Consider the following 13,541-nt stretch of genomic DNA (forward strand, 5'->3'; position numbering starts at 1 on the left):
GACAGAAAACAAACTGTATGGTCGCCTACCTAAGGGAAATGAAAAGCGGGCAGCCTCTGTGGCAGCGGACAGCCAGCCTGGCCTGAAAAGCAAGAGGAAAGCCCGAGGGCCTAAGGGCTTGGCCTAATGCACCTACCATGACAGAAGTCCCTGGTGCTAATTTGCTGCCATGGCAACTGAGACCAGCTTGGCACCTGTGTAAAATATCATAAATCCCAATTTACCATCCCTTTTTTAACTCAGCCTAGGGGATGGATAGCTATTGAACACTTTTTCCTCTGAAACAGTACTATTGTATGAAAGAATTTGATGCTGCCACTAGTCTCATCAAAGATACCAGTAGCTGGTCCAAAGTAAACAGTTTACTTTTTGGTAAATAAATATTAATCTCATTAAATGCTATATATTACATCAATTACTCTTCCCAACTGACTAAAGTTGGTGTACATATTCTTTTAAGTTCTACCAGACTTCATTTGGTGATCCATTCACCCAATTGTCTTTGGTATTTCTGGTAGGGCTACTCTTTGAACTCTTAACAGTTTATATCCAAACAGAAACTTAAATAAACAAACTATAACCTTCTGTATCCAATGACACCCTGGGATCCTGTTTCCCCCCTAGAGCCAAGTGTCACATCTCCTTCCTGTGCCTTCATGCACCTACTCTCTAAAAATCTGCACTGACTGACATTTACAGCCAACATGTGTCCAATTTTCCAGTCACGATCTCATCCTGTGCCTCTCTCACGGGCACAAAATCCCTCCATAAATTTATCCCAACACATCAAAATCTGTTGAAACCTTTAGCAGCTGGGAAGCATACTGCCTGGACCCAAAAGAAAGGTGGCTAACCGCTTGGTCACCCACATGGTGGCACCAGGCATCAAATGGCCTTTCAGTTAGGCAGCACATCAACCCCCAAAACATCTGCAGGCCTTCAGAGGTACTCCTTCACAGCTATGTACTAAGACTACATCAAGTATTACAGTAGATATTAAACTTTCTCTTCTTTCAGAAAGACCACTCCTTCCCCACTTACACTTAACTACTATCACACAGCATTCACTTGAGGCTCTTGAAGCCTAATACTTCACCTGTTCTCAGCCTGACCTCGCACATACACAAGAGGTAGGAAACAGCAACAGAGAAAGTTGCATTTTCTTGTGCTCCTGCTCCTACCAAGACAGCAACAAGAAGGGAGTACCTTGTTTGCTACTACACCTTATCTTAGATCAGGCCTTTGCGCTATTCTTCCAGGTAATAAATGCTACTTCCTTTTGCATTTAGTGCCCTATATTTTCTTCTATGTGCCTCACAAGCAGAAGTGAGCATGTGTTTTGAATGGAGCAGGAGTCTCAGCAGCAGGTGGCTGGGTCATCTGCATGCATAATAGAGCAAATGCTGGATTCAGCCTGCCTTTTGCCTGCATGGATGCACAAGGTGTATGCTGTCATGTATTGCGGTTAGGCAATTTCTTAACTTCATTCACTAGTTCAACATTGGTTGAAACACAGCACTAAACCAGTAACTTGCATTTTCACTGTGTGCATTTGCTTATCTGCTCTGATATTCTCATCCACAAACTAGATTACACTTAGGCCTTTTAGCAACCTTCTAACCACTTATCTAGCAGTCAAAGAAATACTGAAAAGGTAGGTCTAACTCTCAGTTTGCTAATGCCAAGATTTGCTATGACAGAACAACTGGGGACAGACAAAATTTCAGGTGACCTTTCTTGAAACTTTTAAAACATACTAATTCAGAGACAGTGCAGCTGCTATGCACAGAAGGCATAATGTAGTAACTTTATGGAAGTAGCCTACTACTATTCAATATACAGGAGAAAACACTACATTATGGAAGGAAGAGGATGAACCAGTTTACCAGAATCAGCAGCTCTTTATATAGTAGACTTCTCTCTAGTTATGCCACATTCTCCTTAAGTGAGGACTGTTTGTGCTTCTCGCTCCCAGTTTATGTACAGCACTGTACCAACACATATTGACACCTGCTTTCAGTGCCAACCTTTCCAACCTGTAGTTGTGACTCTGATCCTTTCATCTTTTAAATTATTTGCCAGTTTTTGATGACCTAAAGCTGTAAGTGTAGAGTACTTCTAAGATTCACACCTTTGTAAAGTAAGGTTAGAAATACTGTGAGTTATTTGCACAATTAGAGAAAAGCCTTTTGAAGACTAGGACTTTAATACCCCTTTACACAATCTAGCTATTTTCAAACAGAAATAACACTATGAATGTGTGGCAACAATACCTGTACAGGGCAATGCCAAATTTAAATACCTACAGCCACCTGGCTTCCTTTAAAAATTATCATCTCCTGTCATAGCGCAGTAAGTTTTGCCAGGCTCTGATGAAAGCAGTTTCTAACCACTTCATATCTAAAACATTTTGATATACTGTTATTTTCTAAACATGCAGCAATAAGGACAGAATCAAACCAGTTGAGAATAATGCTTTAATAAATTCTTAAAAAAAAAAAAAATGGAGTTGTTTCTCTACGGTATTAATTTATTCCCATTTGTCAAGTAGCATTTGAATCTGAATCAAAAAACTCCAGAAAGTGAACTTACAATAATAAAAAGTCATTATACAAAAGCTTTACACAAAACATTCTGAAGTTACAGAGTAACGATCAAAATTAAGTAAGAGAAAAATGATCCCAAACAAAATGTTCCATTTACTGAATAAATTCCTTGGAGTTGTGCTTGTTAACTTCTGGAATATCTGTTAAGTGATGAAAAAAAGGACGACCATGAACACAGCCTTTATTTTCCCTTCCAAGCTGTTGCTTCATCCTGTAAATTGTGTTTTGTACATCTTCTTTTGACAAATGTAAGGGCAGCTGCCGAGCTAAACGCACTGCTTCTCCCTGTGGAAAGGAAAACAAAACCAAAAACCCAATAGTTTTAAAGTACCACTTTGTAACATATTAACATGAGGCTACCAGAAAGCAGGAATTAAGCACTCACTGTTGAAAGGTCACTTTTCTCTTTTCTGCTGATATATTCTGAACATTCTGAATCCCAGAAACTCAAATGGAACTCTAAACATATCTTACTGGTCATTTCATGCACTTCTACAACAGAGTCACACATAGTCAATCTCCTGGTCATATCTGTACTCTTTTCTTTCTTTTAGGGTCCACTTTTGCAAGATGCTCAGTGTTTCTGAATATAAGATTTTCTGTTGGCAACAGTATCAACTGAAGAGATTTATCAGTTCAAAAGACACACTGTACACCACAAGGTAAAGAACTAGCAGAAATTAAACAGCTAAACAGTTTCTAAAATAATACAGTGAAATTTTAAATCAATGCTGTATTAACTATAATCTACTGCATTCAATTATCTCACAGTACTAGCAAGCAAAAGTGACTAGTTACTAAATACAACTACTGAAGCACCCATCCGCAAAGAATCAGACAACTTCCAAATGAATTTGTCAGACAATTTTTGCTTCTGGGTCTACCAGAAGATGGTAAAAGATGAGGACATGCTGACTGCTCAAACATGAAACTCGTGACAGAAGTTGCAATTCTGAACATGACAGCAAACTGCATTTCCAGTGTTTAGCCCACCAGAATGGCAAAAAACACCCAGTGCTTATTTTTAAAATCATTTTTTCATGATTGCAAGCCATATACTTCCTAGTAAACATGCATTTTCCAGCTACTTTTATTGCTGTATGTGCTTCCTCTTTGTAAATGCTCCTCACAGGATCAAAAATTGTTTTTAATAAAGCTTCCTTTGATAATCTCTTAATATGTATCTTTATTATTTATATATATACACACCTTTATGCACACACCTCTCTTCTAAACACCAGCCTTCATACAAACCAACTCCATCCCAGTCCATCTGACTAATGAGTATTTGTAAGTAGAGGAAATAAAGCTTCCACCTTCAAACCAAGTTACATTCCTGTCTCAGTGCTTAACTCACCCCTTCTTCAAGGGTGCATGAGAATGGCTCGGTAATACACAACAGAATCACACTTGCTCCAAAGGCAGCTGTAAATTTACTGCCTCCAAAAGACAGGAAAAGATTTGTATAAGTAATATTTAACAAGTAAAGTATATATTCTGTGTAAATGCCCAAGTCCCACTCAGTAGCCTGATTCAGGAAAACGTGTTGGCAATTACTTAAACCAAGAAAAAATTGAGCATGTACTTTGGTATTCTTTCTTCACAGATTGCTAGGAATTGGAATTAAGGATAGCATTAGTGAAACATCTAGAAATAAGATAAAAAATGATCGAAAACTACTCTTGTTAGTTATTCCAGCTTTAACTAATACCATATGTATTAATTGTATCTGAAACTTCATGCCTATTATTGTCTCTGGACAGACAAGTTCATCTATTTGCATATCAAATATTGACGAAAGGCATTCCAGTTCCAACTGTTGCATAGTAACTTCTGAAAACAGATTAAAAATTATTTTACTCAAGTACCATACCTCTAGCTGCCTATGAAAAATGCTGGCTGCTGGTGAAGAACACATGGTTTCCTCTGCCAGCACACAGCAGAACTTACTAGTGCACTGAATGCAGTAGTCTTCTAGGACTGTGAGTTGTCAGCATGTGCTTCCTTTAACTGCGGACGTTATTGATGTTAACTAAATACAAGCATTTGCAGAAGCATATGGATTTCACTGCATGTGAGACTTCATTTTTTTTACTTCCATGTCTTAATTCCAGTGACAGCTTGCTTTCTGGCAAGGAAATCTCCCTTTGTCTCTATCCTCTCTTTTACTGAGTCATAGGAATTTTTCTTTGAGTGGAAATGGTGTACTTTCTGCTTTTCAGGATGTGTATCTCATTGAGTTTTACATGACAATTAAGCTTCAGATAATGCTTTTCATAAACTACTATCTTAAATCATTTTATCATTTCTTCACAGATTTATTTACAAAGGAGTAAAAGCTTGAAGACTTCTGGATTCAACTGCTTGTAGAGTTTGTAAGCAATTTTATGACAGTTCTGTATTCTAACATGGAGCCTTTCTAGTCTGAAAATTGCTTAAGTAGAAAAATTTTGTGAACCTAAGTATGTATTGGATCACATTGGACTGTTTTGCAGTATGACTGATGGAAGTATTTAGGTAAGCAATGCAGAACTCATACACCTCAAAGAAGATCTGACGTTCTCCTTTTCAGAAGTAACTTCTGTGTAGAACAGAACTACATTAACTTAAAAACTGAAGAAAGATTTGTCAAGCTGTTTAAGGACTTACTATAAGCTTAGCTGGTCAGCACTTACTAGCAAATTGTTATGTCTTACCTCCAAGTAATTTAGCACTTTGAGAGGCCTACATTCATATACTTCCTTTGCATTCCTATTAACTACTGCATTCAGAATTTCTTTCAAATCAGAAAGACCATAGTATGACAGACAATTAGCCATTCCTTCTATTTCCATATGACTTTCTGTAGGTGAAGCACCTGAAAATATGAAAACAAAACAGTAATTTATACACAGCTTTGATTTCTATTCTGGAGCAATGCAGGGAAAATTAAACAGATGTAAAATCGCTTAATAAATTAATATAATGAATTCAATACAACTAGGAAACCTTTTTGTCATCCTTCTCTGGAGTGAAAAGCATTTTTTTGTCCAAGGTTTCACAGTCATGATGCGTGCATATTGACATCACAAACACTTCTGTTTATTCTAATTCAAATCCTAGTTGGCACTGTTTAAATGCTTAAAGCATTTTGCAACATTCCCAGTCTTGAGCATAGCTTTAATTAAAATTTATTTAAAATTAAAACTTCTACAGCTTTTATTAAAACATACATAAAATTGAATTAGAAGCTTGTAATAAAATTCAATTTAGTTTGAAAAAAATAAAACAGTGTTGGCACTACTTCCTATGGAATTGGTTTAAACATCTGTACAGTTCAAATGCTATCAGAAGGAAGTTCTTAGGCACCCAGCTCATGTATAAGAGACCTTCAGTGCTCATTCATAGCGTGCACAGAAATCTCAACCCAACCGGCATGGATCCCCTCCCTTTTCCTCCGCCACAAACTTAAGAAATAAGAACTTCACAGGAAAAGCATGGCAAAGTACAATTCCTAATGAAAATAAATCCACTCTTATGTAACGGCCCAAGGTGGGCTAAATTACATTCAGCCTGGATCACAAAAAAAGTCAAAAAAAAACACCCAACTTTTGCAAAGTCAAAAAAGCAGGAGACAAACAGATATGTATAAACAGGATTAAACTAAAAAACTGTGGTAAGGGACAATTCACATTCCTAATAAAGACACAGGCTAATACTAGGAATGATCTGAAAGATTTTAGAAATGAAAAAACACATATGTGCAATATAAGTCACCACAATGTACTTTTATTAGGTATTGTAATGAGATTGTTATCCATGACTGGGCACTGTTTACTCGACAGTCATTAAATAAGTCTGTAGGTCAACAGAAGGACTACACAGGTTGAAAACAGTTCTCTAAATATGAGTGTGTCACCAGGTAAACAATGTTGGATTTGTTTTATGCTTCATGGCCAGAGACACTTGGACCAGAGTGGGAATTTGATACAAAGAAATAAAAATCGCATAACCTACTTCCAGCTATATATTTAGCACCACTTCAAATTTGAAGCTTTATTTCCTGTTTCACCCAGCATTGTTGTCCTCTTCTTTTTCAGGCTGTCTTTCCCTTATCTTGGCCAGCAAAACCAGACATTTTTTATGTACTGCTTGCATTTTTTATGTACAGCATAAGCCTGTGATCAGAATCAGCTGAAAGCAAAACTTTAAACTATCCGAAAGGTTGCCAGTTATTAAAGGCGAGATAAGACCATGTACTATGCCAATATTTCCCCATAAGAAAGGCTGCAAGAGACAGCGTCAAAGATGAAGTCTGTTCTTAATCTCCTCCAGCTCTTTTCATTTTTATGCAAATTTTGTTTTAATGAAAGCAAGACTAGATTTGTGTCACTGTTCCAGACCACTTGCTGCTTTCTCTCTACAATAAGAGCATATCCTATCTGATGAACCTTCAATAGTTCTATATGCTCTATATGCTACCAATGACAGGATTTTATATGCTCTATAGGCTACCAAAGCTCTATATGCTAACAAAGACAGGACAAAGAACTTCATTAAGTTTCAAATGTTAAGATTTTCAGTTTAAAAGTTTGTATTCCCTCTTAAAGTCTCACAACAGTGAGTTCCAGGATTTACTAAGCATTTTTTTAAGCAAATCCAATAAACTAGTCAGACATGCTTGCTTGTAAGACTGCTGATGCTCAAAACTTTTTATTTTTACCAATAGCAATTTCTCTGTATGCCAATTTTGACAGTCAGATTTGACTTCACAATACTTTTCACTTACTTGAAAGTCAGATGAGACTTTAAAGCAAGTGTAACATAAGAACAAACAATACAAATTGTGAAATTTCCTTCTTTAGTACTTCTGTTTGTGTATCATTCTCCTTTTCTGCTTACATTCTTGAAACTGAAAAGTAGTCCATTGCATGCTGATTAACATATTTATGTGCAAGTCTTTGCAGGAATTCAGATATTGGCAACATCTGATGATATAAGCAGATGTCCAAACCTCAGTGTACTTGTAAATTTTTGACAAAATATACATTAAGATTTTTGAGTACTCAAACAGCAGTCTTCAAGCAGTTTCCATGGTAATTTCTGTGAAATGCTCTGCAAATTCCAAGGAAAATATGTCAGTGAACAAATAAACTAGTTTTCAACTGACTAAAAATGTGGATTTCTCATTGCTACAAATTACCCCTTTTTCTGTCCAAACAAAACATTTACAATCATCTTTGGATAATTCCTTTTTGATGGCCAGGAAAAACTGTTCTATTCCAGCTGCTACCTAGATTAGGTGACACTCTAAGAGTACCTAGCTGACAGTCTATGATCAAAATCAAGCTGAAATAAAGTAGCAGCATGATTTTCCACTGGTTGGTTACAAGAGCTGAGGCAGCTCATGTTACCAAGGAAGATGGGTTATTTGCCTGTTACTGCTCTTTGAAGCCTTGTAAGCACATTCTTTGCATATACATAGGTTAGATACACATATTCTACTAAGCATACAATTCTACCCTAACAGCACACCTTAGGGCATGACACTAGGCCCACCGTAAAAATAATAATAAAAAAATAATTTAAAAAAAGGGTAAGACATGGTCCCTGCTCCCAGTTCCTTTCCATCCAAAAATTCATCCTGTCATGGAGGAAAGAGACAGACGTGTTGTAAAGGTCCATATTCCAAAAACATGTTAAGAACTGGATGGAAAGTAATTCATCTTACTTCTTGAAATGCTCCTCTGTATACAGGGATCACTGCAAGCTACACCCAGCAAACAAATGCCTGGAAGATCCCAGAGTACTGAGTTAAGTAAAAGCAAACAGACTGCTCTCCCAAAGGTAGCACCACTGGAAGTCTCAGTAAGGCCAAAACATGAGGGGGTGGGATGGCAGTGGAAGGAGGACTGGAGCTCAGTGTCACAGCTCTGCAGATCACAACAACTGGCACATTCCACAAAGAAACCATTGATTTTGCCTAACTGACATACTTACAGCAAGAAGCTTTTTCTGAGCTATTTCACAACATGTTTTTCACTGTCAGCTATCCAGAGAAAAATCTAGTTAAAAACTCTTTAGACTGCTGAGCAATCAATATAAGGAGAGCCAAAGAGACTTTATGAAAAATATTGGTCTACCAAAACAAGAAGATATGACACGTCCAATGTCTAAGATACTTAAAACAGCTTTGGTTGCAGTCAGAGTCTAAAAACAATAAAAAACAAAGCTAAATGACATTCTTGTCTCACAGCAAAGGAGTATTCTAAGGACAGACTTGGCCTTAAATGAAGGCAACACACAAGTAGGGCCTGAAACTCCTGTACTTCTGTAAAAGTTGCTATCCAAAGGCTGCACTGGTGAAAAAGGATAACACTGCCAGAAGCTGAAAGAGTTTTCCTGCTAAAATGACAGAACAAGATCAGAACTCCATGTGAAAATGAGTCCTTGATAGGAAGAAAAGTCCTAATTAGACCATTCAAAGCCCTACGAGGAGAAGTCAGAGAAAAACATTTTGGAAATATAAGGCTGATGAAATTGAAAACTAATCATTTAGGCAAATAAATTGAATAAAAAGTTAATAGCTTTCTGCTACTAAAAAAAAAAAAATATCTATGATGGAAAAAAACAAACACAAAACCAGTCCAATTCTAACTCCAAAAGCACTTCAACATCCCAACTTTAAAGTGGCAGGAACTGCCCAAGTACAGTGGCAGAAGATCTGCCACTATTAATAATAATGGCAGGGTTCTGATTTTCCCAACAGAAGACACAAAATTCCAAAACGTAAACTTCCTTGACCACTGGTTAGCCAGCAATATTGGCAATGCTCCACCTGAAGTCAAGCATTTCAGTCTTCCTGTCCATGGGATCAGAAGTAAATCAGATGGATACTTTGGAAAAGAAAGCTCTGGGGAGGGCCTACATGAAATCATCTTGCTTACAGAACACAAAAAGAATTTAGATCTCTACAAACCTCTAAGATGAGGATGTCCCAAAAATAGTCATTAAAATGCTGTACATTACAATCATGTCCGATCACTCTGAAAGTCCCCACATGGTGAAGAGATTTGAGATGAATGGTCTGTGCACCAACTTCAGAGACTGACTGTCTTTCTGCATGGCCAGACCGGTCCTGCGTCATCCTTTAAATGTGATATGGTGGTGGTACCGTGCCATTAACTTGCTAACTTCGTCTCATGATACCAGGTTGAAAGGCAAAGCAAGTGTAGAACTCACGTGTGCTGACATGAGGACTGGCACCACCTGCAGATGGTGCACCTTGAGCCTTCAGATCAGCAGAAAGGGCCCCACCAAGCCTGTAAGTAAGCAAGTGAATCACCAGATGGAGGAGAAGGAGGAGGTGAACAAAGTGGCATTACTTTACAGATGTTGTCTTCTCGCATGGCTCCTGTTACAAGGTTGCCTGGAAAACTCCAATGTTGCTCCCTGCATGGAGAATTACTGTAACAATAGTAAGACAGAGATCAGTCTATGATTTTTGTCCACAATTTTGGGACATATACTGTCCCAAAGGCATTCAGACTGTCCTTTGAAGGGGTATGAAGTTATCAGAGGAGTTGAATAAAGTCTGTATTAAGAAACAGCAATCAAAAGAAGATTCAAGAGAGCTGACAAATTAGGTGATAATTGGTCAGAAAAAGGAAATTTTTATTAAAAAAAACCACAAACAAAACCCAAACCACTCTTAACCCCAGGTTTAAAAAGGAGGCCATGCATTACTGGCTATTAATAATAAATCAACCATGAGTCAGAAAGGGACATCTACCACGGCCATATCAGGGCTGAAGCGCCCAAGGAAAGTACAGACTGTTAAATACACTACAGTGGGTCCCGACAGCAAGAAAGAGTTGATAGTTCAATTAAGAAACAGCAAATACTAGGACTGATCCAATCTGGCCAACAAGTTTGGGGAAAAAATAAGGTTTTCAAAGGTACGCGCACACAGAAAATGGGATTCAGGTGTGCTACTATGGATACTGCTGCAGTGAAGTTCTCCAGCTACCAGGGGTTAAGCGTGCATTTACATTCTGGGCACCCCTCCACGAACAGCAGCAAGCTGTATCATCATCTACCCTGCGAAGCAGCAACCCGTCCCAAATAATTAACAGTATGTACCGAAGAAAAAACTTTTCTGAGACAACTTGTAGTCCAAAAACTTCTAAGCAAACGTCCCCTTTATAGGCTGAGTTTAAAAACAAACAAATCAAACAAAGACACTGTAAAATTTTTATGAGATGAACTTGTACTCGAAGTTGAGAAATGCTACAGAATATTCAGGTGTAAGTTGGACAAAACATGCCTGGTCTGCAGGTCACTTTACGTAAAGATTAATGCAAGAAGGATCTAGAAATTAAAGAGCTCCAAACTACATAGTGAAATTTCCAAAAAAGGGCAGGTAAGGAGTGTTAATAATTAATATCTGTGTTCCTGAAAAATAGATTTATTAAGTGTTTGTAACAGCAATAGTTTGCAGCGTATTTCAGGAGGGAGTTTAATAAAAGAAAGAAAAAAGAGGAACTGATGAAGTATTAAGTAAAAATCCTTGGGTCAGTTGGAAAAAAGGCTGGGTGAAATTCCATTTTTTTCCTGGTATTTCTACCTTCCTCTGCAATGATATGCTCTTTTAAAACCAGAGGCTGGAACTGCCATAATGTCATCAGCAGAAGCTTATAAACATGACTGACAAGCCTCAGATGTTATTAACATTTCATTCAAGTAGTTAAAATATAACACTAGGACAAAGAACAGAATTAGATTCCCATTCTCCATATGGGCTGGCCATATAGTACTGGTCAAGTCCACGACTCATCTACCATGGTTCCTCAACCTGTACAGCACACACAAAGCCAACGGAGTAGCGTTCATACTTCCACTAACTGCGATCCAAATGCGAACAAGTTTCCTCACAAGACTTCATTTTCTTGATTTTATACAGTTAGGGACATCGTATTTGAAGACAGTTACTTACTATTTCCCGGTTACTAGGTCGAGTCCTTTGGTATTTTTTGTTAAATATTGCTCTTAAACTAAGCAAACCATCTTAAAAGTAGTTTCCCTTCTCCGGTATCATGAGATGCTGCTGCTGCTACCTAAAAACTGTCTTCAAAATTTTCCACAGTGAATTTATTCACAACCAGTTTACATTAATCGGATTCTGTGCAAACCTGAATACTGGAAGAAGCCCCCTACACCCCCCAAGGAAGGTATGTGAGCAAAAAGGCTCCCTTCCTCCCGTATTTGTCTAGAGACAAACCATAGACCCGCTCAGCTTCTGATTTACTTGACCGAGCTTTTTAAGAGCTGTCTCTTACCATAGGCACTCTATTCCCCTAGTCATTCAATCTAAGATTATTTCCATGAACGCTTCTTTTACAAAGTTCTTGTTATTTATCACAGGATTTAGCCAGTCAGAAAGAAGCGTCCTTGTTTTTGTTGTGCATGGTTAAGAAAAGAAAACAGCTTAGGCTCTGTTCTTCCCAAGAGCCAGCCTCTAACTGAGGGAATTACTCTACATCCCTTTTTTGTCCCTACTCTTAAAAGATCCCATATGTTAGAGTAGATCTGTCATCACTATACATATGCGGGGTTCTGTAACACATGAAGCTATAGCATTTCTAACAGCTCTTATAGTGAACCTTTTCTCCGAGCTGTCACAGCTAGGTACCACCCCCAAGGAAGTTTGCTTTTCTTGGAAGTCTGCTGGAGAAATCCTGTTGCACAGAACTGACCCTGGATGGGTTGCCTCTGGACTTCCAACAGCATCCCTGTAAATCACTCTTCAGAAAAATGTTTAAACATTAAATCTCTCTTGCTAAGGTGAAAGGATGTTGTATTAAACAGATCTAGTCTGTGATCAAAATAGAGGCATTGAAAAGTAGACGGTCTGAGAGTTGAGAACAAACTCTACCAAAAGGGCTGACAGTGATCCTCTAACCCTCTCTTCACTGGCCCCTTTGGGCTCTGTATTAAATCCTGATATGAGAGAAGAACAATAACCTGCTCCGGCTCCTTAATGGACCTCCTCAACTTCCGAAGGGTAGAGGGATAGTCAGCTAAAGTATGTACTCACAGGGGATTCTGCAAATAACTATCCTCTTGGAAGAAGCTGTTGGACTATGGAATTCTCATCGCTTTAATCATTCTGTCAGAATGGCAATCCAGCATTTGGAGAATACATTCTTATTTTTTTTTTATAAAAATGTCAGGAGAATGTGGATTTCAAGCACTCTGAAATGTTGAGATGTGTAAATAGGAAGTGCTCATTTACATTGTTATCTACGGACCTTTCCTTTTTTATTCATGTCTTCTGTTCAGTTACTAGTTTTTATTACTCAATGTTCCATGTACACAATTACAGTCCTAACAAAGCAATACATTCTCAATCTTAAGGAAGGCAGGACCTCAGTGCTTTAAATGGTAAGGTGATGTTGAATAACAAGATCTACATCATTTAATTCAGTAAATCAGAAGCAGCAAGCCCCAGTAAGACTAAAAAGATTTTAAAACCATCATACCTTCGATCACTTTTATCTGGAATCCATTTGCTACAAGCCTTGGATCTGTCAAATAACCTGATCCATTTAATCTCTGGTAATCCTTCTGCATTTTGTAAAGAGCAGACATATAGTGAGATCCACCAAGAATACTGGAAAGAAAAAACAGCCAGAAGGTTAAAAAAAAATAATTAATTTGAAAATTAAAACTGTGAGAAAAATACATTAAAAATTTTAAGATATCAAAAGTGGTCAAAAATTTTTAAAAGTATTTGGAAAAAAGCAGTTTGCTTAAAGAAGAAATATAAAACATCAACTATTCATGTATCTTAAAGAATGACCAAGTTTAGACATATAATAATAATAATTACATCAGCCATTCCCTAATCCGTGGGGAAAGTTGGCTAGAGTGAAGTTGTGAAAATGTGCAGCATTT

General features: G+C 37.7%; 1 protein-coding gene across 6 annotated transcripts in view; it reads right to left on the bottom strand.

The window, feature by feature from the left end:
- Window positions 1–2,458: 2,458 nt before the first annotated feature.
- The window catches only part of PMS1 (PMS1 homolog 1, mismatch repair system component), a 46,350-nt gene continuing 35,267 nt past the window's right edge, over window positions 2,459–13,541 (bottom strand). Inside the window, exons 12-14 of one of the 6 annotated variants that reach the window (XM_035572620.2) lie at window positions 13,127–13,257; window positions 5,303–5,463; window positions 2,459–2,891 (exon numbers count right to left, since the gene is read on the bottom strand). In XM_035572620.2, coding sequence (XP_035428513.1) covers window positions 2,700–2,891; window positions 5,303–5,463; window positions 13,127–13,257 — 484 coding nt within the window. In that variant the 3' untranslated portion in view covers window positions 2,459–2,699. Of the gene's footprint in view, window positions 2,892–5,302; window positions 5,464–9,564; window positions 9,908–13,126; window positions 13,258–13,541 lie in introns of those variants that run through there. The other 5 variants (XM_050711773.1, XM_035572621.2, XM_035572626.2 and 2 more) reach the window with 5 other exon arrangements.

The sequence above is a fragment of the Cygnus atratus genome, chromosome 6, assembly GCF_013377495.2.
Source record: "Cygnus atratus isolate AKBS03 ecotype Queensland, Australia chromosome 6, CAtr_DNAZoo_HiC_assembly, whole genome shotgun sequence".
Lineage (NCBI taxonomy): Eukaryota > Metazoa > Chordata > Aves > Anseriformes > Anatidae > Cygnus > Cygnus atratus.